This window comes from Nycticebus coucang, chromosome 8 (genome assembly GCF_027406575.1).
Source record: "Nycticebus coucang isolate mNycCou1 chromosome 8, mNycCou1.pri, whole genome shotgun sequence".
In the NCBI taxonomy this organism is placed as follows: domain Eukaryota; kingdom Metazoa; phylum Chordata; class Mammalia; order Primates; family Lorisidae; genus Nycticebus; species Nycticebus coucang.
Window position 1 is genome coordinate 99,126,208 of NC_069787.1, and position 23,210 is coordinate 99,149,417.

The 23,210-nt window shown below is 40.4% G+C and overlaps 1 protein-coding gene across 11 annotated transcripts in view; it reads left to right on the forward strand.

Moving 5' to 3' along the window:
- Positions 1–23,210, forward strand: part of CACNA1D (calcium voltage-gated channel subunit alpha1 D) — a 376,968-nt gene that overhangs the window by 197,917 nt on the left and 155,841 nt on the right. For all 11 annotated transcript variants that reach the window (XM_053600740.1, XM_053600741.1, XM_053600739.1 and 8 more), the window contains exons 4-5: positions 11,112–11,251; positions 20,807–20,949. In XM_053600740.1, the coding sequence (XP_053456715.1) occupies positions 11,112–11,251; positions 20,807–20,949 (283 nt within the window). The remainder of the gene's footprint in view (positions 1–11,111; positions 11,252–20,806; positions 20,950–23,210) is intronic.

Here is a 23,210-nt window from a genome sequence, read left to right on the forward strand (position 1 = left end):
TGCATGACTTGAGCCCCATAGATTCCCAGGGAGGCAACACATAACTTTGATCAGCCTCGTGTAGGGCACATGACCCCATCCAATTTGACCTGAGCCACTGGAATATAATGTAAAGGCTTCCCATGGTTTGGAAAAAAGTCATAACTCTGTAACTCCAACTAGGATATGGTAAATGGGGTTCTGGCCTGGGTGTTACAACTGCTTTTAGGGCTTACTGACTGTAAGACAAGGTCATTGGTCCAGGTACTTGGAAATGTAGCCCTGAAGTCTTAGTTTTGTTTTCTTCTCTGTGGATGATGACATCTGGGTATTTTTGAAGGTAAGTGCTCAGTTTTCTGTTTTTGTACTGAGAGAGAGTTTTGTAGTAATGGTTCTTGTCCTCAAGAACTAACTGTACATAACAACATTATAGGACAATGGATCAATAAGTTCACCTTCCCAACAAGGCTGGGAGCTCCTAAAAACAGGGACAGTGCCTTGCTCTTCTCTGCCCTTGTATGTGTTGTTGGTGCTCAAGTGTTTGTTGATATATTTTCATGATTAAATGCTAAAACATGTGATATAACTTTTAACTCTGGGATGGCTAACAGTTTAAACTCAGATGCCAGCTCTGCTCTGTGGGTGATGGCTGTCTGGAGCACCACGTGTAGCTGCCTCAGGACTTGGGTAGGGAAGAGAGTGCTACCCAAAGACTGCTGGGGATGTCTGCTGCAGGTTGATGGGGGCAGAGGCAGCAGGCATGTTGTTGTCATTTATTCACCTTGCTAAGTGCATCAGGCTTTTAAAAGTGGGGACAAAATAGTACTCAGAGGACGTGAATATCCCTAGCCTCCCCTTTAAGAGTGGAGCAGGATTTAGATAAACAGAGGTGCTTTGGGTCTTGGGGAAGAGCTGTTACTGGGAACGGTTGTTCCCGTGAGTATGCATCCATGCGGGATAGTTTGGGAGCTGATACACTGGAGCAGAGGGTTTGGGGAGGCAGGAGAAGAGGAATCAGGTGGGACAGGGGCCTGTCCCCAACAGGGCCACACTGATAGCAGTTAGTTGTTAGTAGGCAGAGTGTAGCCAGATTGTAGAGCTCCTCGGGAAAGCCAGATGGAGGAATTTAGATGTGATACAGTTCTATGCTTTTCAAGAAGCTTGCCCAAAATCTCCTGACATGATTAGCTGCTCCATCCCTCTCTTCCCCATGGGAGGCTCCTAGTACTCTGCTTGAGTTTTGATTGCTATCTGCTATGTCTTAGAATTTTTATATGTGTATCTGCCATCCTCCTTGAGGACATGAACAACGTTTTAGCTATCTTTGAATCCCCAGTGCTCAGGATCATGCCTACTGTGGAATACATACTTTGAGTAGTATTGAATTAAATTGAAATACGGTGCTTGCACTGCCAAGCAAGGTGGGGTGGAGGTGACAGTGCCTTAGAGTTGAAGCTAGGTGAGGAAGTGGGAGGCTTGTCCCATTGCCATGTCCCCAGGATGGGAAGCAAGGCAAGTCAAAAATGTCATGTTTAAAAGTGTGTGCAGAATGCAGAAAACCAGCTGAAATTGAAGTGGTAGCAGAGAAAGGATAAGATTGAAAGAGAGAATTTGGAAAACTGAGGCTTGATGAATTTCCAGAGGCAGTGACTTGTAGGGCCCATGGGTCCTTTTATGGGAACCATCACTGAGCCTGTGGGTCAAGAGGGCTCATCAGAGAGTTGTCTCTTGAAGAATGAGGAGCTAATGAAGATTCTGTCTCAGAAGCTTCCATTTTTTAAAGAAGTAGAGCGATCCTGCAGCCCACTGTGTTTAGCTGGGACTCACACAAACCAAACCCAAATTGGCTTTATTTATAAGTGAAAAGCCCAAGTGGGGAGGGAGGGAATTTTTGAGTTCAGGCTCAACTTGATCCAGTGGCTCTCACAGTGACCTTAGGGCAAGTGCTTGCTCCCACTTGAGTGTCTCTGCTTGTCTGCCTGACATCTTTGTTCCCATTTTCTTCCCTTGGAGTTGGCTTCCCTTCACCTCCAGGCTTATAGCCTCATAGGGCCAAGTCCAGGCAGTAACAAAACTTTGCAGCAACTTGCTAAAGTGAAACTTCTAGGATTAGCATTGATTGGACTTGGTTGGTACAGGTTGGGATGTGTGCCTATCCCAGAACCAGTAACCTGGGCCACGTGCCAACTCCTATCCCCTCCAGACTGAGAGTAGTAGGAGTGGAGCCATTCCTGGGGGAAAGCTGGGTGCCATTCCCTTGGAATTTTGCCGGGTGATAGGGGAGCAGTCACCCACCCCTTGCAAGCCAGCTGTCCCAGTCATGGCAGCAAAGCAGCAGCTGCCTTAGCTCTGCTGGTGAGCTGGGAGAATTCCCTGCTGGCCTCTGCACCCCCAGCATGTTGCCCTCTTCCCCCAGACCACATGTCTTTGAAGCTGATCTTTGTTGAGCAGTCAGCCAGGCCACCCTGCTGGCCTCCTCCATTTGTCATCTCTGGGCACATACCAGACAGTATCCTTTCCCATCTGGGTGGTCATGGGGTCACTGGACTGCAGTGAGATCTCAGGAGGAACCTCTTCAGAGAGGTTCCAGATGCTCCTGTAAGGCCTGCACCCACGGGGAGTTTATTCACTTGCCCTGTAATGGGGGCTGTTTTGCCTTTGTCAGAAGCCTCCCATTGTAGAGTGTTTCATGGTGTCCAGAGCTCTTCCCTCACTTTTCCCTTAATCTGATTTCACATAATCTGGGTGGCTCGGGCTAGAATGATTGTCCCTGTTTTACAGATGAAGGAACTGAGAATCAGATGGGGCAAAGGACTCAAACAGAGTGACACAGCTGTACAGATTAGAGTTGGACTCAGGGGACACAAATGTCACATAAAACTTGTACTTTTAATCCATAAATGAAGAAAAATGAAGGCAAACTGACTATTCTAGCCAATTTCTTTATGCAAATGTGGCATTAAACTGCTCATTGGAGGCCCTGTAGGTACATACTTCATTAATACCTGCAGGGGAAGAAATTACCTCTGTTTACAGGCAACTAGCTGAGCCAACGCCTGCCTGCTGGTCACCTTCCTGTGGCTCACCCACCAGAGTTTTACTAGAGGCTGAATCAGCTTATCAAAACTGTATAATAGTAGCTTTGTGGCTCCCCTGTGTCACCTCTTGAAATGTGTAAGGCAGTGAGTGGGAGGGTCTCTCAGCAGGGCTGGCCTGAATGTGCACAGCGACCTCAGGCGACCTAGCCACTTGAATAAATAGCTGCTGCTCTTGGTTCTTGCCCCTGTTGCTTGGCTGGCCGTCTTCCCCGGGGGTCTCCAGGCCCTCCTGGAGCCTCCCTGTGAAGTCTGTATTTGGACTTTGCTCATCAGGTCAGAGAGAATTGTCCTTTCCCAGCTGGAAGAGATTACCCAATCCCATCTGCTCATTTCACACATGAGAAACAGAGGCCCAACCCTGTAGCCTGGCACCTGGGGCTCTCCCCAACCCCTTCCCCATCGCAGCCACATGGGCTGCTCATCACCTTGAGCAGCTGGCTCTGAGGTCTATGAGTAGGGAGCAGGGTGGCTGTGTGCCAAGGCTTTCCCTGACATGCTCCATGGGTGCCTTCCTGGAACAGTGCAAAACCGCGTCATGGAACTTGTTAGCAGGAAGGGACATTTAGTAATAGTAGGTCAAAACCTTATTTTGCCTAATTACTCATTCATTTATAAATATTTTTAGGTATTTTTGTGGCAGGCCTTTGGAACACAATGATGTACGAAATAGCAGTGATTTCTGGCCTTATAGATAATTTATTGGGGGAGACAAATATTAAAAAGGTAATTTAAAAAATTAATATTTATTTATTTAGAGATAGGGTCTCACTTTGTTGGTCAGACTTTAGTGTAGTGTCATAACTCACTGCGACCTCCATTCCTGTGCTGCAGTGATCCTCCTTCCTTAGCCTGCCAAGTAGCTAGGATGACAGGTATATGCTAATTTTTTCCTATTTTTAGTAGAGATAGGGGTCTCATTCTTGCTCAGGCTGGCCTCAAACTCCTGACCTCAAGCAATCCTCATGCCTTGGCCTTCCAGAATACTAGAATTACAGGCATAAGCCATAGTACCTGGCCAAAATTATTTTTCTCTGGTTGACAAAAATTGCACATATTTAGAGTGTACAACATGATGTTCTGACATATGTATACTTTGTAGAATAGCTGAATTAAACTAACATACTTTTTTGTTGAGAGAGAACATTTAAAACCCACTCTTAGGGTGGCACCTATGGCTCAAAGGAGTAGGGCGCCAGCCCCATATGCCAGATGTGGCAGGTTCAAACCCAGCCATGGCCAAAAAACTGCCAAAAAAAAAAAACCCCTACTCGTAACAGTTTTCAAGTGTATAATATGTTGTTTACTATAGTCACCACCTTCTTCAGTAGATCTCCTATCTAACTTTTGTATACTTTGAAATTTTGTGTAATTTGACTAACATCTTCGCAATCCTCCTGCCCCCAAACCCTGGCAATCACCATTCAACTCTCTGTTTCTTTGAGTTTGGCATTTTTAGATTCCACATGTAACTGAGAACATGCAGTATTTGCCTTTCTGTGCCTGGTTTAGATCACTGAGCATAATGTTCTTCAGGTTCAGCATGTTGTTACAAATGACAGGATTTCCTTCTTTTTTTTAAGGCCATATACAGAGAGTGGAAGAAAATGTATACACATTCTAAGAAAGGAAAAAATGGTATTAAGCATTCAGTATATACCAATTACATTTATTATTTTGTATATTGTATCTTGTTTCTCTTGTGATTGCAGGTGTCAAATGTGACTTGAGTATTACAGTTTTTCCCTTTGTTAAAAATTGTACACATTTTTCAGCTCCCTCTGTAATATTCCATCGTGTGTGTACACATATACACCACATTTTCTTTATCTGTTCATCTATTGAGGGGCGCACAGGTTAATTCCATATCTTGGCTATTGTCGATAATGCTTTAAAGAACACAGGAATGCAGACATCTCTTCAGTATCACTTCATTTCCTTTGTGTATATTCCAAGAAGTGGAATTCTGGATGGTATGGTAGTTCTGTTACTAATTTTTTGAGAAACCTCTTCTTCATAAGGGCTGTACTAATTTACATTCTCACTAACAGTGTTCAAAGGCTCTCTTTTCTCCATATCTTTGCCAACCTTTACCTTCTTGCCTTTTTTTATAATAGCAATCCTACCAGGTAAGAGGTGATAGCTCATTGTGGTTTTACTTTGCGTTTCCCTGATGGTTAGTGATGTTGAGTATCTTTTCATATACCTGTTGGTCATTTATATATCTTATTTTGGGAAATGTTCATTTAGGTTCTGTGCCCATTTTTAAATGAGGTTATTTGTTTTCTTGCTCTTAATTTGAATTCCTTATATATTTTGGATATTAACCCCTTCTCACATGAGTGGTTTGCAGATATTTTCTCTTTGTTCTCTTGATGGTTTCCTTTGCTGTGTATAAGCTTTTTTAGTTTCATACCATCTTATTTGTCTATTTTTGCTTTTGTTGCCTGTACTTTTGGGCTCATATCTAAAAAAATCTTTGCTCAGACCAATGTCAAGATGCTTTTACCCTGTGTTTTTTTCTTTTAGTATACAAGGTCCTAATGTTTAGGTCTTTAATCCATTTGAGTTGACTTTTGTATATGGTGTGAGATAGGAGTCTAATTTAATTCTAATACCCAGTTTTACGAACATCCTGCAGGTGGGTGGTTTTCTCCATTGTGTGTTTTGGCATCTTACTTGAAGATCAGTTGACCATAAACATGTGGATTTATTCTGGGCTATCTGTTAAAGAGGTAATTTTTTAAAACTTAAATTTATGTTGTGAATTAGGACTATGAAGGAAGTATAATGGGTTTTGATAGCACATTACAGTGGGTTCTAATTTTGTCTGGGAGGTCAGTAACGGTTTTGATGAACAAATGTCATTTAAGCTGAGCCTTAGAAGACAAGTAGAGTTGTGGATGAGGAGACCATTTTGGAGAGAGGGAACAGGGTGTGGAACAGTTCCTCAGTGGCCCAAGGCCACAAAATGAATCATTGGCTGAGCTGGGACTCACAGAAAACAGATACATGACTACAAGCCCTGTGTTCTTTCCATTCAGCTACGCTGGGCTTGTTTTCAGCACTGTTACAGAGTGACGTCCTCACTCTGAAGAGGAAAGTTTACACACCTGGGGGCAGGCACACTAGCAGGGTGAGGCAGGAAGGGCAAGTGTGTGGAGGTGGGAGAGCATCCAGAAGTGTGGGGGAGCAGGTTGGCCCCCAGTGTGCAGTGAAGGGCCCTCGCAGGACAGAAGTGGGCAGGCTGGAAGAGCAAGCTAGGGAAGGATAGAAGAACCAAGACCCTACTCAAGCGGCTGCAGGTTGGCATAGAAAGGGAAGGCCAGGTGTGATGTTGGGATCAGCTATTATCTCAGCAGTTTGTTTATTCCATGCTTGTTCTAGAAATTGTGGTAACTTAGAAAGATACATATCTTTTTGTGTTCATTTTTAGATATTTATGCTGGGATCACAAAACCCCATGTATTAATAGCCCTTTTATGTCTAGCTTTGTTGCTTTATTCTTTCCCTTTTTCTCTCTACTTTCTAGTTTTATTATTTTTATTTTATTTATGTATTTATTTATTTTTGAGACAATCTCCCTTTGTCACCCTCAATAGAGTATTGTGTCGTCATGGCTCACAGCAACCTTAAACTCTTGGGCTCCCGAGTTAGGTGGGACTACAGGTACCCACTGCAGTGCCTGGCTAGTTTTAGAGACGAGGTCTTGCTCTGGCTCAGGCTGGTCTTGAACCTGTGAGTTCAGGCAATCCACCTGCCTCAGCCTTCCGGAGTGCTGGTATTATAGGCATGAGCCACTGTCCCCAGCCTGGTCCTCTACTTCCTAGTAGTACCTGTGAGTACTTTATATATGGCTCTGAATGCTAGAGTTACAAAGTTAGTGGCAGGATCCCTACTAGTAGGGAGCCCAGGCTGCAGTGTGCTAGCAGAACACAGAGGGGTGGGAGACCAGTTCCTGGCAGCCACAGAAGCCTTTTCGAGGACTTGGGGCCATGTGGGTGGATGAGCAAACTTAAGAGGTGAATTTTAACTTCCTGTGTCAAGCAGGTTGTTGATTCTCTGACAGCAGGTTGGGAGCTCTGTGAGGATAGGGCTCAGGCTTTGCTGAGGAGGACTCAAGGATGGAAGGGTTGATGGACAGACAAATGTTTATACTTCAGTGCTAAGAAAAGGATCTTTGAGGGCCAGGCATGGTGGCTTACAGCTATAATCCTAGCATGCTGGGAGGCCGAGGTGGGTGGATTGCCTAACTCAGGAGTTCGAGACCAGCCTGAGTCAGAGCAAGACAATGTCTCTAAAAAATAGCCAAGCCAGAGCAAGATGATGTCTCTAAAAATGCTTTCCTCTCCTATTTTCAAGGACCTGTTTTTTGTTTTTTGTTTTTGAGACAGACTCTCACTCTGTTATGCCAGGGTAGAGTGCTGTGGCATCACAGTTCACAAGCAACCTCAAATCTTGGGCTTAAGCGATCCTCTTGCCTCAGCCTGCTAAGTAGCTGGGACTACAGCATGACAGAATGAGAGTCTGTCTCAAAAAACAAAAAACAAAACAACAGGTCCTTGAGGATAGGAGAGGAGAGCACCAAATATAATTAAGGATTCTGGCATCTCCCACCCTCTGCTAGTCCATGCTTTCTGTTTCTTAAGGTTCTGGGTAAGATTGACTGGTTTAGAGATTGACTTGGTGAAATTTCACTGAGAAAAGAAATCAGGATTCATAATTAGATTTGAGCCTTCGTTTCTCTGGAGGTTTGAGTTCTTATGGGGGACTTTTGTTCCTGTACAGCAGGGTAGTCCCTAGTGGTTAGTTTTTGGAGCTTGATTGGCCCTCCACTTGGGATCTCTTGCCAGTGAGAAGCAATCCCTGAGGGTAGGTGACTTAGGGCTGCAGGTGTGGGGGATGGGATTCAGGGACCATGCAATCTTTCTGTTTGGCCTGAGGAGGGGCTTTTAAGGTTCAGCTCCTGCTCAGACTTCCTGTAGCAGGATACCTCATTTCATGTCTATTCCTGAAGGGCTCTTGCTTGCCCTTTCTGCCATCCCATTCCTTCGCCCTTGCCACTATTTCTTCCTCTGTGCTCTCGTCCGTCTCAGCCACAGCTCTCAGTGAGTCCTCTGTGCCACGTTTCACCCAGCCTCCTGGTCTGGGTGCACATTCCCAGTTCACCTAGTTAGGAACCTGACTTTCTTGTTGGCTTCCTTTTCAAATTATTAACTCAATGTTCTTTCCTCAAACAAAAAATACTTTTGTAAAGCAAACGGTTATCTGACTTTTCCTGAATGTTTTGCAAGTTTTTTTTAAATACTACATTCGTTTATTGTGGAGGCATAGTTGTTTCATAGGATTCCTTTCTAATGGCAAGATTGAGCACTGGCACGCCACTGGCTTCCAGGCAGGCTGGGCTGCCTACCGTGCGGGCTGAGATTGCTCAGCTGATGTTATGGTGGAGTCTGTGTAATAGAGAATCACATTAAAGCAAGGTTGTATTTCTTATAATGAATTCCATCAAGTAATTCGCCAAGGAATTTGTAAAGAGAAACCAAATTCTTTAACAAGGAGGGGGAGGAGGGGAAAAGAGAGGAGATTTAAAAAAAAAACAAAACAACACACCTTAAACAACTCAGTTATACTAATGGCCCTTGTACTATTGTGGCAAAATTACTTACAAATAAAAGCCAAAGAGGAAAAACAAGCTGTGTTTGGGAGGTGTACTCTCTGTTCTCTGCCTTGTTTTTCTGCTCCAAAGTATAGTGTGCTGTCTTGACGTAGGGATGTAACTGCTATGAATATTGATGGCAGCAAAAGCTTTTTTCCCCCTGTCTGGCCTAGTAAATAAAGCAGCAAGGATAAAAAGGGAAGAGGAATTGTAAAATCAGTGTGCTGTTTTTAGCTTATCTTGTTCCCTTAGAACTCTAAGTCTTGAAAACATACTGACAGTGACTGTGTGCATGTAGGGGCTTAGGTCTGATTTGAGTAGGAATGGATTGGTATTTTCAGGAACTTTTGCCTCTGGTTAAAGTAGAACTTGTTTAGAAGTCTGGAGCAGGTACAGGTATAGGTTCAGGGGAATGAGGTTTCTTAAATTGTGGACACTGATTCTGGCTAACTCAACACCAAGAAAGAATTTATTATACTGCTGTGCTGATGTTTTGAGGAGCAGAGGGGCTCGGGTGAGTAGCTTCAGAAATGACAGGAACCATCATAGCTCTGGGACTTGGGAAGGAAGAACCCATGAGCTGTCTTCTACAGGACCAGTGAGCAGTCAAGGATGGAGTGAAGGCCAGGATACACAGCGATGGCTGGAGGGTTCCCCTAGTAGTCAAGAGAGAGGACTTCTGGCAAGCCAAGGCCAAGTTCCACTGCATAGCCAGTGACAAAGGGGTGGTACCATGCCAGCATAGGGCTAGAGCACTGGGGGTGGGGGTGTGTGCTTAGATAGGATTCATACTTAAATGTAACAGGTGACAATGTTTCAGGAGTTAGGCCTAGGAGAATCATCCTAAAATTAGTATTAAAAAATATATATTTCTTTAGAAAGTATTGCTCTTTAGAAACTCTTTAAGAAAGCCCACACAAAATTGTATTTATAACAATATGTCTATAATAGTGGTTACATGTGACACAGCAAAGTCTTTTTTTTTCTTTTTTCCTTTCTGTAATCAGTTGTGAAATAGAAGGGCTGGACTGACTTTTGGCCTGATCAGAAGGCTGAAGGCACAGAATTGCTCCTGTCAGTTACCTCTTTTGTGACTCTTCAGAAGTTCTGTGTGTGTACATTTGGAACCATCACCACCTGTCTCCACCAGACTAAACTTCTTGAGAATAGAGGCCATAGGGGACATAGGGGACATTTTTTCTGATTCAGGCTCCTGGTATAGTGCTTGTTGTGTAGAAGAGGTCCTTGCTAAATTTGTCAAATTTATTTTGATCTCATACTCTAGCCATCTTAATAAGTAAATTCCATGGTTTCCATTTCTCTAAGGTATTGGTAGTATTATTCATATGATATTCATAGAGGACTTTATAGTTCATTTTGAAGAGTTTTAATTGCTGATGATTTTTTGCTTAGTTATTATTTAAGTAGCTTCTTGTCAGGTAATGCCTCTTGTAAAATTAATTAAACCTCTATCGGTCCATATTTCTATTGAACTCAAAGCCATATGGAGAAGACCTTTATAAACAAGAAATAAGTCAAACTTTTTAGACCTGGTGATTGGTATGTTTTACACAGCTTGTGGAGTTGCACAGTTTGTAACTGGAAGTTCTCTAAGAGTCATCCAGTCCATGGCTGGCCACTCCAGGGTCTAGGCAATCAGATGGGAATGGCTACTGGGGCTGGTACAAGAGAAGGGTTTGGAGGCTGAGTCTAGGCTCCCTGGGAAAGTGTGCAGAGCTAGTCAGCAGTGTTGGCAGGGAGAGGTGGCATGCCAGTAAGCAGGCAGAGTGTTTGCCATCCTGAATTCGTCCTCTTCCTCTGCAGATGTGGAAAACTTATATCCAGAGGAGGAGAGGGACTAGCCCAAGGTCACCTTGCTACTCTGTGACAAAGCTGGCTCTGACTTAGAAGTCAGACATATACTCGATGAAGAGAGGGTCAAAACAGATGCATCTTCATTTCTTCCAAAGGACATTCTGTTCAAAGCTGCTATTGGAAAATTTGTTGAACCCTGGTGCTTTTCTGGGCCTGATTTGGCATCTCAAGAGGAAAACCTGCTGTGTTTTGCAAATGTGTACAAATAACAAACATGCCCATTACATCCTAGGCAGACTCATTGCACACACATTGGGGCAGGTGGCAAAATGCAATCATGCAGCCTGCAGTGAAGTGTTTTACACTTAGTTGCTTATGAGAAATTCAGTGTTAGAATTTAAATGTCTTTCTGGCTCAGGTACAGTGTAATTGTTCCATTTCTCATAATAAAACTTTTGCTTGGAGAAAAATGCTTATATCTCTGAGATGTTGATTCTAATCCCTGTTTCTTTTTGTTTCCATCCCCCCACCCTTTTTGGTATGTTCTTTGTTTCTCTTCACAGGAAAAAGTAGAATATGCCTTCCTGATTATTTTTACAGTCGAGACGTTTTTGAAGATTATAGCATATGGATTATTGCTACATCCTAATGCTTATGTTAGGAATGGATGGAATTTACTGGATTTTGTTATAGTAATAGTAGGGTAAGTCCCTTTTATTTGGGGGAAATTTTTTTTTTGGAAAATGGGAAGTGGGGTGAAGAGTAACAGAGAACACAGTCTTTTTGGAGAATTTTATGCACTTTTTACTCTTTTATGCCAGCTATTGCCCTAGAACTATTGATGCTGCTGTTAATCTCTGTGCAGAAAACGGTTTGAAAATTTCTTTTTAGTTACTCTCCTTTTCAGTAATGTGTTGTAGAGAGGAGTCTCGGCTCCTAATGTGAGAGGCTTTGCTTACAGGGCCCTGGACCTCTACAAATACACCAACCCTTCTGGTGATTAGACTCAAATGAGTAGAGTGCTTAATACTTTAGAACCATGTTAAGTTAAAAAAAAAAAAAGTAATAAAGCCTTCATAGCACTGAGTTACTCTGCTTTTTAACATCTCTTGAGCAAAGTTGTTTTTTTCTGCTGACATGTGGGAGAAGCTCTGGCATACTACTATCTCATTTTAAATAACAAAACAAGTGTCTGAATAATGTCACATATCTGGCATAAAATGAAATAAACTAGAATATGCAGAGAAGCAGGTGTTCTCTCAAAATCCTGTTGCAGGAAAAAAAAGAACACCAATAGTTTTAGTTAAAGGAGAATGTTAAAATAAAAAACTATGCCCTGTGTTACTTGGTCTCTCCATACCTGGAAACGTTGCCAACAAGAGAAAAATGGGAAGACAAGATACATCCTGTTTCTGAGTCTTATTTATTCTAGCTATAAAATTAATTGCTCCTAAAATTATGTTTATTTCTATAGAGAGAGATTTTAAAATAGCCTCTCTGTTTTCATCTTCATGACTTTGGTCAACTGCCTTTTTCAGTCAAGCAAGGTAATTTTTCTTTTGGTTATCTTTTTGTTATGAATTCTTTCATTTTCTGTTGGAGACTAATTTTGCTGGATATTAGGAGAGTGGAATTGGTTTGAGACCTGTACTTTCAACCTAGGAAGTTAATATGGAATCCAAAGTAGTGGCCCAGTGGAATAATTAGACTGGTGGAGGGAAAAGGTAGCTTCTAGAAGAACCACAACAGTACATGACATCTAAAACATCATTGCAAAGGTAGTCTGCCTAAAATGAACAGGTGGCAAAGACATGCCACACCTTCCTGCAGGTGGTGGACTCTATCAAGGGAAGGCAAGCAGAAGCCTTGTAGATCACTTGGTTCTGGAATAATCTTGCTGTGTATTTTTTGTTACTGTACTTTGTTCAGGTAGAGAATAGAGCTGCTTAGCTCAATTTCTTTTTCCATTGTGCTGTGATCCCTTTGGCTTATTTCCTGGAGGCATTTCCACACTCTAGCACTGTACAAGGATAGGCACCAAGTAGAGCATGATTGTCTTGTTGAGTTAAGGAGACTGAGACAAGAGTTTGGGGAGACTAAGTGTGGAAATGTGAGAGGTAAAATATGGGAAGGGAGAGAGCTATTCAGAGAAAGAGCTCTATAAATACACCTTGGGGTCTTCTTCAGTTTTGGCTAAAGACTAAGGTATGCTTACAGGGGTGTGATTCGATGCCAGAGAAGGGGTACTTCTAGGGAAAAGAGAAAAAACTGGGGGTTGGAAAGTGAATAATAACAAGAGCTCACAAAGGATTGGAAGGTATTCAAGTTCTGACTAACCAGAGTGAAAAGACCTAATTGAACACCCTGGAGTCTCAGTAGAGACCCCACAGATGCCAGTAGTAGTAGAGGTAAACTTGCTCTATAGTAGGGGTCAGCAGACTATGGCCAATAGACCAAATCCCAGTTCATCTAGCCTTTCACTTTTTTTTATAAATAAAGTTCTATGGGAACCACGTGAATGAATAACCACATTCATTTATTTGTATAGTTGAGTTTGAGTAGTTTAGGTTCACAAAGCCTAAAATATATATTGTTAATATCTGGCTTTTATAGAAAAAAAAATTGCCAACCCCTTCTCTAGAGTAAAAACTACCCAAAATACTTGCTAACAATTTTTGAAAAGAAGTCTGAAAAGGAGCAAACTAATATGCAAGTAACTTAATGGCCTGCCAGAACAAAACCCAACACTCTTTAAAAGAAGATAACAAAATCCAGATACTTAACAAGTAACATTTGAAATGTTCAGCATCCAGTAAAATATTACTGGACATATGAAGAAATATGATCCATAACCAGGAGGAAATTCCATCAATAGAAAAAGACCCTGAAATGACAGAGACAATGAAATTAGCAGAGAAGGACTTTATAAAATTTTAAAAACAGCTATTATAAATCTATTTATGAACTTAAAGGGATACATGACTATAACGAGGAAAAATGCAACATATAAAAACAAACCAAATGGCACTTCAAGTGATGAAAGCTATGTCTGAAATGAAACATTTCCTGGATTGGTTTAATAGCAGATTAGACACTAGAGAAGAAAAAAATCAGAGAATTTGAATATGTAGCAGTAAGACAAAGAGTAATAATTGAGTAAAGTATGAGTAGCACCTTTTGACCTTTTGGGGGAATATCAAGTGATCTAACACATGTATATTTGGAGACTCAGAAGGAAAAGAGAGAAAGGGGAGACAGAAAAAAAATATTTGAAGACATGGCTCCAAATTTTCCAGATGAGAAGAATTATAAACTCACAAAGCCCAAACGCTTCACAAAGCTTGAACAAAATAAACATGAAGAAAGCCACATCAAGGCTCGGTGCCTGTAGCTCAGTGGTTACGGTGCTGACCACATACACCAGGACTAGTGGGTTCAAACCCAGCTAAACTACAATGATAACTACAACAAAAAAATAGGCGTTGTGGCGGGCGCCTGTAGTCCCAGCTACTTGGGAGGCTGAAGCAAGAGAATTGCTTAAGCTCAAGAGTTTGAGGTTGTGGTGAGCTATGATGCCATGACACTCTACCCAGAGTGACATAGTGAGACTCTGTCTCAAAAAAATAAATAAAAAGCCACATCAAGGCACATCGTAATCATAATCAAATTGTTAAAAATCAAAGATAAACAAAATATTAAAACAGAGAAAAGACATCTCAAGACTTCTCAACAGCTGTGCAAGCATGAAGACAATAGAGTGGTATCTTTAAAGTATGGATGGAAAACACCAACCTAGAATTCTTACATAGTGAAATACCTTCCAAAATTAAAGTCAAAATAAAAACTTTTTCAGACAGTCCAAAGCTTGAGAATTCAAGACTGATATACCTGCACCTAAAGAAATGTTAAAGACAGTTCTTAAAGCTGAAGGAAAATGATACCAAATAGAAATGTGGATCTACATAAAAAGAATGAAGAATACCAGAAAGGGCAAATTCATGGGTAAATATGAAGAAATTTTAAACTCATTTTTTTAAGCCTCTTTAAATATAATTGATTGTTTAAAGCAAAAGTAACAACAATGTATTGTGGGGTTTATAAATTCTGTGGAAATAAAATTTATGATAACAATAGCACAAAATACAGAAGTAGGGAAATGGCCATATACTATTGTCAAATGTTTATACAGTGGCTAGAGAAAGAACATTGTTTGAAGATAGGTCATGGTAAGTTAAAGATGAATATTGTAAACCTTAGAGCATGGATTGACAAACTATAACCTGTACACCAAATCTGGTGTAAGCCTGTTATTTTTTTTTTTCACATTGACAAACTTTTTATTTGCCACCTGACTTGGCAAATAAGCTTCCATTGTAATTCAGCCACATTTACTCAGGTCTATGGCTATTTGGTATTATAATGGCAAAGTTGAGTAGTTGTGACAGACCTATGGCATGCAGATCATAGAAAATTCACTGTCTGGCCCTTTGCAGAAAATTTTTGTTGACACTTGTCCTAGAGGATAAAAATAAAAAGGTATAGCTAATAAGCCTACAGTGCAGATTAAATGGAATTAAAAAGAAAAAAACTTAATCCAAAACAGGCAAAGAAAAAGAAAAAAGGAACAGTGAACAGAACAAATAGAAAACAAATAGCAAGATGCTAGGTTTAAAACACAGCTAAACCTTTATTAAAATGCAGAGTTTATAGATTATTCATATATAAAAATATGACTCAACTCCAGAGTATCTAAGAAACCTATTTTAAATATAAAGACACAAATAATTTGAAATTAAAAGGACAGAAAAATCTATATGATGCAAGAACAAATCAAGAGAAATCTAGGGTAGGTGTGTCAATATCCAACAAAACAGACTTCAGAGCAAGGAATATTATCAAAGTTAAAGGGAGACATTTCATAATGATAAAAAGTCATTTCATCAAGAGGATGTAACAATCTTAAATGTATATATGCCTAATAACAGAGGTTCACATACACAAAGCAAAAACTGATTTAACCAAAAGAAGAATAAACAAGTTTATAATTGCGGTTGTACATTTTAATACTCTTGAGGACTATTAGTAGAATATGTAGACGAAAAATCCCTAAGGATAGGGAGACTTGAACAATATCATCAACTAACTTGACCTAATTGACATTTTTTAAAAAGTGTTCTCCTGAACAAGAGCAGAATTCACATTATTTTCACATACTTGTAGAACATTCATTGAGAGACAATATTTTGGGCCATAAAATAAATGTCAATGGATTTGAATAGATTTGAAAACATACATAGTTATCTTTTCTAAGTGAATTTAGCAATGTTTCTGGATAAAAGATCAGTGTAAAAGACCTTTGGAGTTTTTATTATATATACAGCCATAAATACTGGGAAATGAAAAATTTGAATATACGATTATTTACTATAGCATTAAAAAACAGGAATATTGAGGTATAAATAGTTGACTAAGTCTTGGCACCCATAGCATAGTGGTTACGGCACCGGCTGCCGCACCCTCGGCACCAAGCCGCAGCGAGGTGGCGCTGTCCGCGTTGTAAAACGACGGAAAGGAGGTCTGTGCTCCCCGGAGCGAAGCCCCCAGCACCCAAGGCTGGAGGGTCTGAACCCAGCCCAGGCCAGCTAAACAATGACAACTGCAACAAAAAAATAGCCAGGTGTTGTGGCGGGTACCTCTACTGGGAGGCTGAGGCAAGAGAATTGCTTAAGCCCAAGAGTTTGAGGTTGCTGTTAGCTGTGATGCCATGGCACTCTACTGAAGGCAACAAAATAAGACTCTGTCTCCAAAAAAAATAGTTGACTAAAATGATAAGACCTTGCTAAGAGAGATTGAAGAGGACCTAAATAAATGGAATGATATACCATGTTCATGTGTTGGAAGATTCAGTGTTGTTAGGATGTCATTTATTCTCTGGTTGAGCTATGGATTGAATCTTAATCTGAATCCCAGCAGAATTTTTGTAGAGATTGGCAAGCTTATTCAAACATTTTTATGGAAATTAAAATTGGCTCTGAACTAGCCAAAGAAATCCTAAGAACAAATCTGGAGCCTGATTTTAAGGCTTACTCTAAAGCTATAGTAGGCCAGGCAAGGTGGCTCACACCTGCAATCCCAGCATTTTGGGAGGCTGAGGCAAAAGGATTACTTGAGACCAGGTGTTCAAGATTAGCCTGAGCAACAGAGTGAGACTCTGTCTCTATAAAAAGTAAAAAAGTGAAAAAATTAGCTTGGGCATGGTGATGCATACCAAATTAGCTACATAGGAGGCTGAGATGAGTGGATAGTTGAAGTTTAGATCTGCAGTGAGCTATGATTGTGCCTCTTTACTCCAGCCTGAGCAACAAAGTGAGACCCTGTCTCTAAGATAGATAGATAGGTAGGTAGATAGATAGATAGCCCAAGATAGTGTGATACTGTCATAAGGATTAGACATAAAGATCAATGGAACAGAACAAGGAGTCTAGAAATACAGCCCTAAATATGTAACCAATTGATTTTAGACAGAAGTGTCTTGATAATTCAATGGATCAAAAAAACTGTTTTCAACAAATGGTGCTAGGAACGTCTATCCATATGAAAGAAAAAAAAATCTCCATTCCTACCTCATATGCCATATATAAATATTTCCTTAAAATGGATCATAGACCTATATGTAAAATCCAAAACTATAAAATTTCTAGTAGGAAATGAAAGAAAATTTTTGTTACCATAAATTTCTCAGAACACAAAAAGCACCAGCCATAAAATAGATCATTGAAAAATTAGACTTTATCAAAATTTATAACCTTTTTTCTAGAAGACGATGTGAGGAAAATGAAAAAGCAAGGCACAGATTTGGAAAAAACATTCACAGTACATGTATCTGAGAAAAGAAAAGAACTCTTACAACTCTCAACTGTAAAAGACAGTTTTCAAAAGATTTGAAAAAATCTTCCAAAGAAGATATGTGAATGCTCAGGAAGCACCCCAAAGGATGCTCAGCATTGTTAGTAATTAGAGAAATACAAGCAGTCACTGCATACCCACTAGTATTACTAAATGTAAGACGAGTGAAAATACCAAATGTTAATATAAATGTGAAACAACTGGAGCTCTCATGCGCCACTTGTGAAAATGGAAAATGGTAAATCACTTTGGAAAAATTTGTCCATTTCTTTCAATGTTAAACACACTTACCATATGACCATATTACTAGTTCTATGTGTAGTTATTTATCCAAGATAAATGAAAACATATGTGCACAAAAAGACTTTATTCATACTAGAGAAAAATTGGAAACAACCTAAATATTCCTGAACAGGTGAAAGGAGAAACTCATTGCAGTATATTTAAATAGTGGAATATTACAGAGCAATAAAAAGAAAAGAACTGCGGATAACCATAACAACTTGGACAAATCTCAGAAACATTATAGTGAGCAAAAAAAGATAAACAGAAAGAACATATTCAGTGATTCCATTTATGTAGATTCTAGAAAAGGAAAAAAACCTGTAGTGATAAACAGCCGATCAGTGGATACCCAAGGCCGAGCTTAAAGGGAAGATGACTACAAAAGGGCACAAGAGAACCATCTGCGGTGTTGGAATTTTCTTGACAGCAGTGTTTGTTACTTGGGCTTACAAATTTGTCAAAACTGATTTTATTGTGTACTTTAATTGAGTGTGTTTATGTATAATTTAAACTGCAGTAAAGTGATTTAAAAATTTTAAAAATCATCTAGTAAATTAAAGTAGAACTTGATTCTTTGGGGGGTTTTTTGTTAGTAAGAATGAAAACTTTTAGGCTGCCAGATTATTTTTTATCTAAAACATGCACTGAATTATAGTCAAAGAGTTTCTTTTAAAAAGAAAAAGACGAATTATGATGTCTTCATTTGAATCAAATTCCTATCCACTAAAGTTTCCAGCTATAGCCTATATCTCAACCCAATGGATTTTCCATTCCAAGTTGACGATGACCTATTGCTTTTGTCAAGATTCCCAATAACCATAGACATTAAGAAAGCAATTGATATTTTAAAATGTTAACTGTGAATGTGACCACAAAAGAACTCAATGTGTCTACCAGAGCTGAAGTTATTTCTTTAGAGAAAAGTTTGACCTAATCCAACTTTTATCCCACTGCTCTAATTTTTCAATAAAGATATATTTCAAGCAGTCAGTCTCCTTAAACTTTTGTGAAGAACATGGCACCTTATTCTGGTATTCGAATTTTGTCAGTTTGGGCTGCTCTTTGCCTTTTTTCCCCTGTCTTGAGTTAAACTTTTAATAACAATCTAGGATCAGTTACTGCTTTCTCTTCATGTCCTTATTGGTGCAGAAACATGATAGGTCTTAGGGGGAGTACTGAGAGGAATAGGATTACAGATTTCTATTTAGAATGGAAAGGCTAGTCTCTGGGTCACTTAATCAAGTTTTCTCATGTTATAAAGAGGGAAACTGAGGCCAAGAGAAGAAGGGCTTCCCTCATGTCTCATAATTCTTAGCAATGGAAACCAGCCCAGCCGCCTTATACACCTGCACTATCCGGGAATGGTAGTCTGCTTCTCTCTGACTTGGACTCCTTTGTAATGGGAGAGAAACTTTTTTTTTCACCTGTTTTCAAGGGTATTACTAAAGAATAGAGAATAAAAGGACCATGAAAAACACTGATACTTGAAAGCAATCTTAAGTCACCACCTGAATCAATTATTTTCCTAACACTTTGGGGTAAAAATTCCTGTGGCTTTCATATTTCAGAAGAGTTTGAGGTTTTCTTTTTTTTTTTTTTTTTTGGTTTTTATTAAGTTGTGAATTTGTTTTAGAGGAGGAACTTTTCACTTTAGTCTTATTACAGGGGTTTACAGTTATTAAAAATATATGAATAAGAGAGAAGCCTATTATACATTTGATGTATTTCCCTAGTCACAACTAGAGAAGAGCCAATCATCTGAACCTTTGTAAAGGTAGAGACCTAGCTTATTTTCCCTCCTGGCTGAGTTCATTGCAAATTGCTGCACTGCTATTAAAACAAAGGACTGGTCTATAAAAGCCCCAGAATGACATGACTACCCAATCAAGACTGCAATCAGACCACCCTGTGTTTTATAGACTCCGGGTTGGTGATCCAGAGGCATGCCAGTGGGGGCAGCGTTTCAGCTTTGGCTGCTAATTAAACTTAAGAAACCTTTTCTTTGTTGCTGGGCCAATCATTCCCACAATCTGATTGGCCAAAGTAGATGGTGTTTGAAATGGGTAAATTTATATTTAATCTGAAAAACGAGCAGTAATTCCAAGGAATAAATATTTATTTGAAAGAGCAAAAGTAACTATTAAATGAGCAGATTGCCTGAAAATAGCTTTATCCAAAAAAACCTTCCTAGAGTAGGAAAATATTTAATGTGTCTGCCAGATACAATATTATTCACTTTGCAGAAGAAAAAAATGACGGTATTAATACCTTACCTTAGGTAACTGCTTGTAGCTTTTGCACAGGTCATTAGCATCTGTGATTTACGTCATTTTCTATCCCTATGAAGAGAAGAGGAGGGTATGTGTGTCAGTGACTGTGCTGGAAGTGGTATAAGGTGTGGGCTTTTGAAGTTATTTATTCATCATATATTTTCTGAGCACTTCCTATGTGTCAGGAACTGTTGTAGGCACTCAGCAACAGTAAACTACGTGAACAAATGAACAAAATAAACTAAAATTCCCTGGCCTTATGGAACCTGCATTCTAATGGGGCCAACATGCCTGCATTTCTATGTTCGTTCTTCCACTATTGGTGTGTCCTTGGGCAAATTACTCCTTCTTAGCAAGTTTGTTTTCTCATTTGTAAATGGTGTTAATAATTCCTGCTGGTGTAACATTTTGTAAGGATTAATGTAATGACATATGCTTATTATATAGCAAGCGCTCACAATTGAAAAAAATAAACTGGTAGCCACCCAGGTTATTATTGTTCTTATCAGTTTGTGGCATTTCCGCTTGCCATGGTTGGGTCCCCAGTGGTCCTCCTTTTCTGTGGGGATTGACTTTCTCAGCTGCTCCATTGACATGAAAACAGATTAATCCCTGTCCCAAATCATTTTAGAGATAAGGGTCGTGTTCAGATTTCACAGCCAAATTCTTGCCTTGCCTTCCTTTTATTTAACTGGCTGCCACATGAAATTAGACCTTCAAAAATAACTACCATTATCATCCTATTTTACTTCGCTGGGTGACAGACTCTAACATTTCTTTCTTTCTTCTTCTTTCAGATTGTTTAGTGTAATTTTGGAACAATTAACCAAAGAAACAGAAGGCGGGAACCACTCTAGCGGCAAATCAGGAGGCTTTGATGTCAAAGCCCTCCGTGCCTTTCGAGTGTTACGACCACTTCGACTGGTGTCAGGAGTGCCCAGTAAGCATTTTTTGTTTCTTAGAGTCAGGTGTGTGCTGATACTTTTTTCCTGGGTGGGTCTCATGACCATGAGACAGTGCCGTGAGGTGAGCTCCTCTGTGCCAGCAGGACAGCCACCATAGCTGTGCTTTCAGCAGACACTTTTGCTTGTACTGTCACTTTGAATCCCTGTGACAGCCCTAAGAGGGGGACAGGTGGTGATTATTGTCAGCCTGATTTTGTAGAAGAGAGAATCTTCTCTTGCAGAGAGATGAGGCAGTGGTATGAGTCCTTGGGTTCAGCCCTCCTGATTTCAATCTGATTTTCCTTCTCTGACAACATGTGGCCATCATCGTCTCCACTCCCAGACCTGCCCCTCTGAAAGTGGTGGGTTATGTAGATGAGGGTGTTGGAGGGCTCAACTGACTGCCTTTTTGTCCAAAGAGGGTAGCAATAGGGGACTGGATTCCTGGAAACTCTGATTAGCTCCCCATACTAGGAATTGGGCCTGTCCAGCTCTGGCAGAAGAAAAGGCATGCCTCAGCTCCTCACTGGTATATGGGGCAGAGTTGCACCTGCTTTGAAGATTGTTATAAGAACTAAATGAGATAATGGAGGGAGGGACCCTAGCACACAGATGTCTGGAGCACAGCAGAGGCTCTCTTGGTATCCACTAGGCCCTACGATACCAGTCAGTGCCAGGCCCTAGTTTACTCTGGCACCAGACCTCCAGACCAGTTTGGATTGCACCTGAGTTGGAAGAGACACCCTGTGTGTGTCCTTGCTGGCAGACCTCTTATCCTTCCATAGGGATGGTGGGATTTGCCTTCTGTTCTGGGAACTCCAGAAGCTAGAAGTCATGCACCTTTCCAAGGACTGGTGCTTCTGAGGCCGTTGCATGCGCAGGCCTGGAGCAGGGATATGGGATTGCAGGGTGTGCCTGTTTTTCACAACTCATAAAGCCATCAGAAGAACACAGATCACTTTTTTTTCCTCTACAGAAGTTGTTCCTGAAATTTTATTAAACCTGCTGGCACTTAGAATGCACCAAAATCCTTTGGAAAAAAAAAAAAACTATTTCCAAATTTAACATTTTAAAATGTAGGAAGTGGTGTTTTATGTGTACTTGTTTTTCCAGATGGTTCATTTATTTTCATTGAAAAAGATCAGCACAAGTCAAAACCACAGAACTGCCTGGAATCAACTGAGAAAAATAGAAATACCTTGGAAATGACTGGCTCTGTTAAGTGTAACATGATTAAATGAGAAGTTCAGTGAGCAAACATGTTCTTTCAGATTTAGTTTCAGTTTATAGCTTAATCTAATTTCAAAGTAACCAGGACAGCTTTTCCCCTCAAACAACAAATGACAGGACAGCCTTTCTGTGGTATGTGCTGCACACAGCCTCTGGGGGCTGTGGCTTCATTGTGCGTTGTGTGTGTGTGGTGCATGCATGCAAGCAAGTCGCTAGGCAGTGAAAACTCTTTGGAACTTGCATAACATTGTGTTAGCTCCCTGGCTGATGAGGTTTGTACTAATCAGCTAGTGCAGTGCTCCTAGCTTCCTTAGTTTTAAACCATAGTTCTTCCTTTCTCCCAACAAACATAACTGTTCAAAATTTGATAAGAGATCTGCACTTACTTCTTTCATGGATTAACAGGGAGAAACGGGGTTCTGAGTCTTGAGTGAGGACTTTTATACCCATACTTTAACTATCCAGGTGGGAAATGGCTGAGCCCCTCATCCTACCCAGAGGGGTTTGGGGAAAAGGGATTATGGGTTCTAAGGACATGCTATTTCCAGTGCTGGCTGGCAGCAGTGGCATGGTGATTTCTTCTCTGGTACCTGACATTATTAAAAATGTCCAGGAGTTTCTGATTATGTACATTTAATTTGGAATTATCTAGCCCTTCTAAAGAGAATCCAGACTGTTCTGAAAAGGCATAATTTTGTGTGCATGTATGTGTGGGAGTATATATTCATTCAATAAAAGGTAAATATGTTTCAAAAAGTGTCATTTCGGACATTTGTGGAGTTCTTAACTACTCATATTCAGTTAGCTAATAAATATTTATTAGCATTTAAGACCATTAAAATAGAAAAGAACCCTAAAGATCATCTGGCTTATATAAGCACCTTCTTAGATGAGCAACCTGAGCCTGTTGGGGTGGTGACTAGTACTAGGACAAGTTCTCACAGCTGGTGGATAGCCGGGTGGGACAGACCCACAGACTCCACATTTCTTCCCCAGCCTTCTTCTCATTTTGCTGCCTCCTTGACTG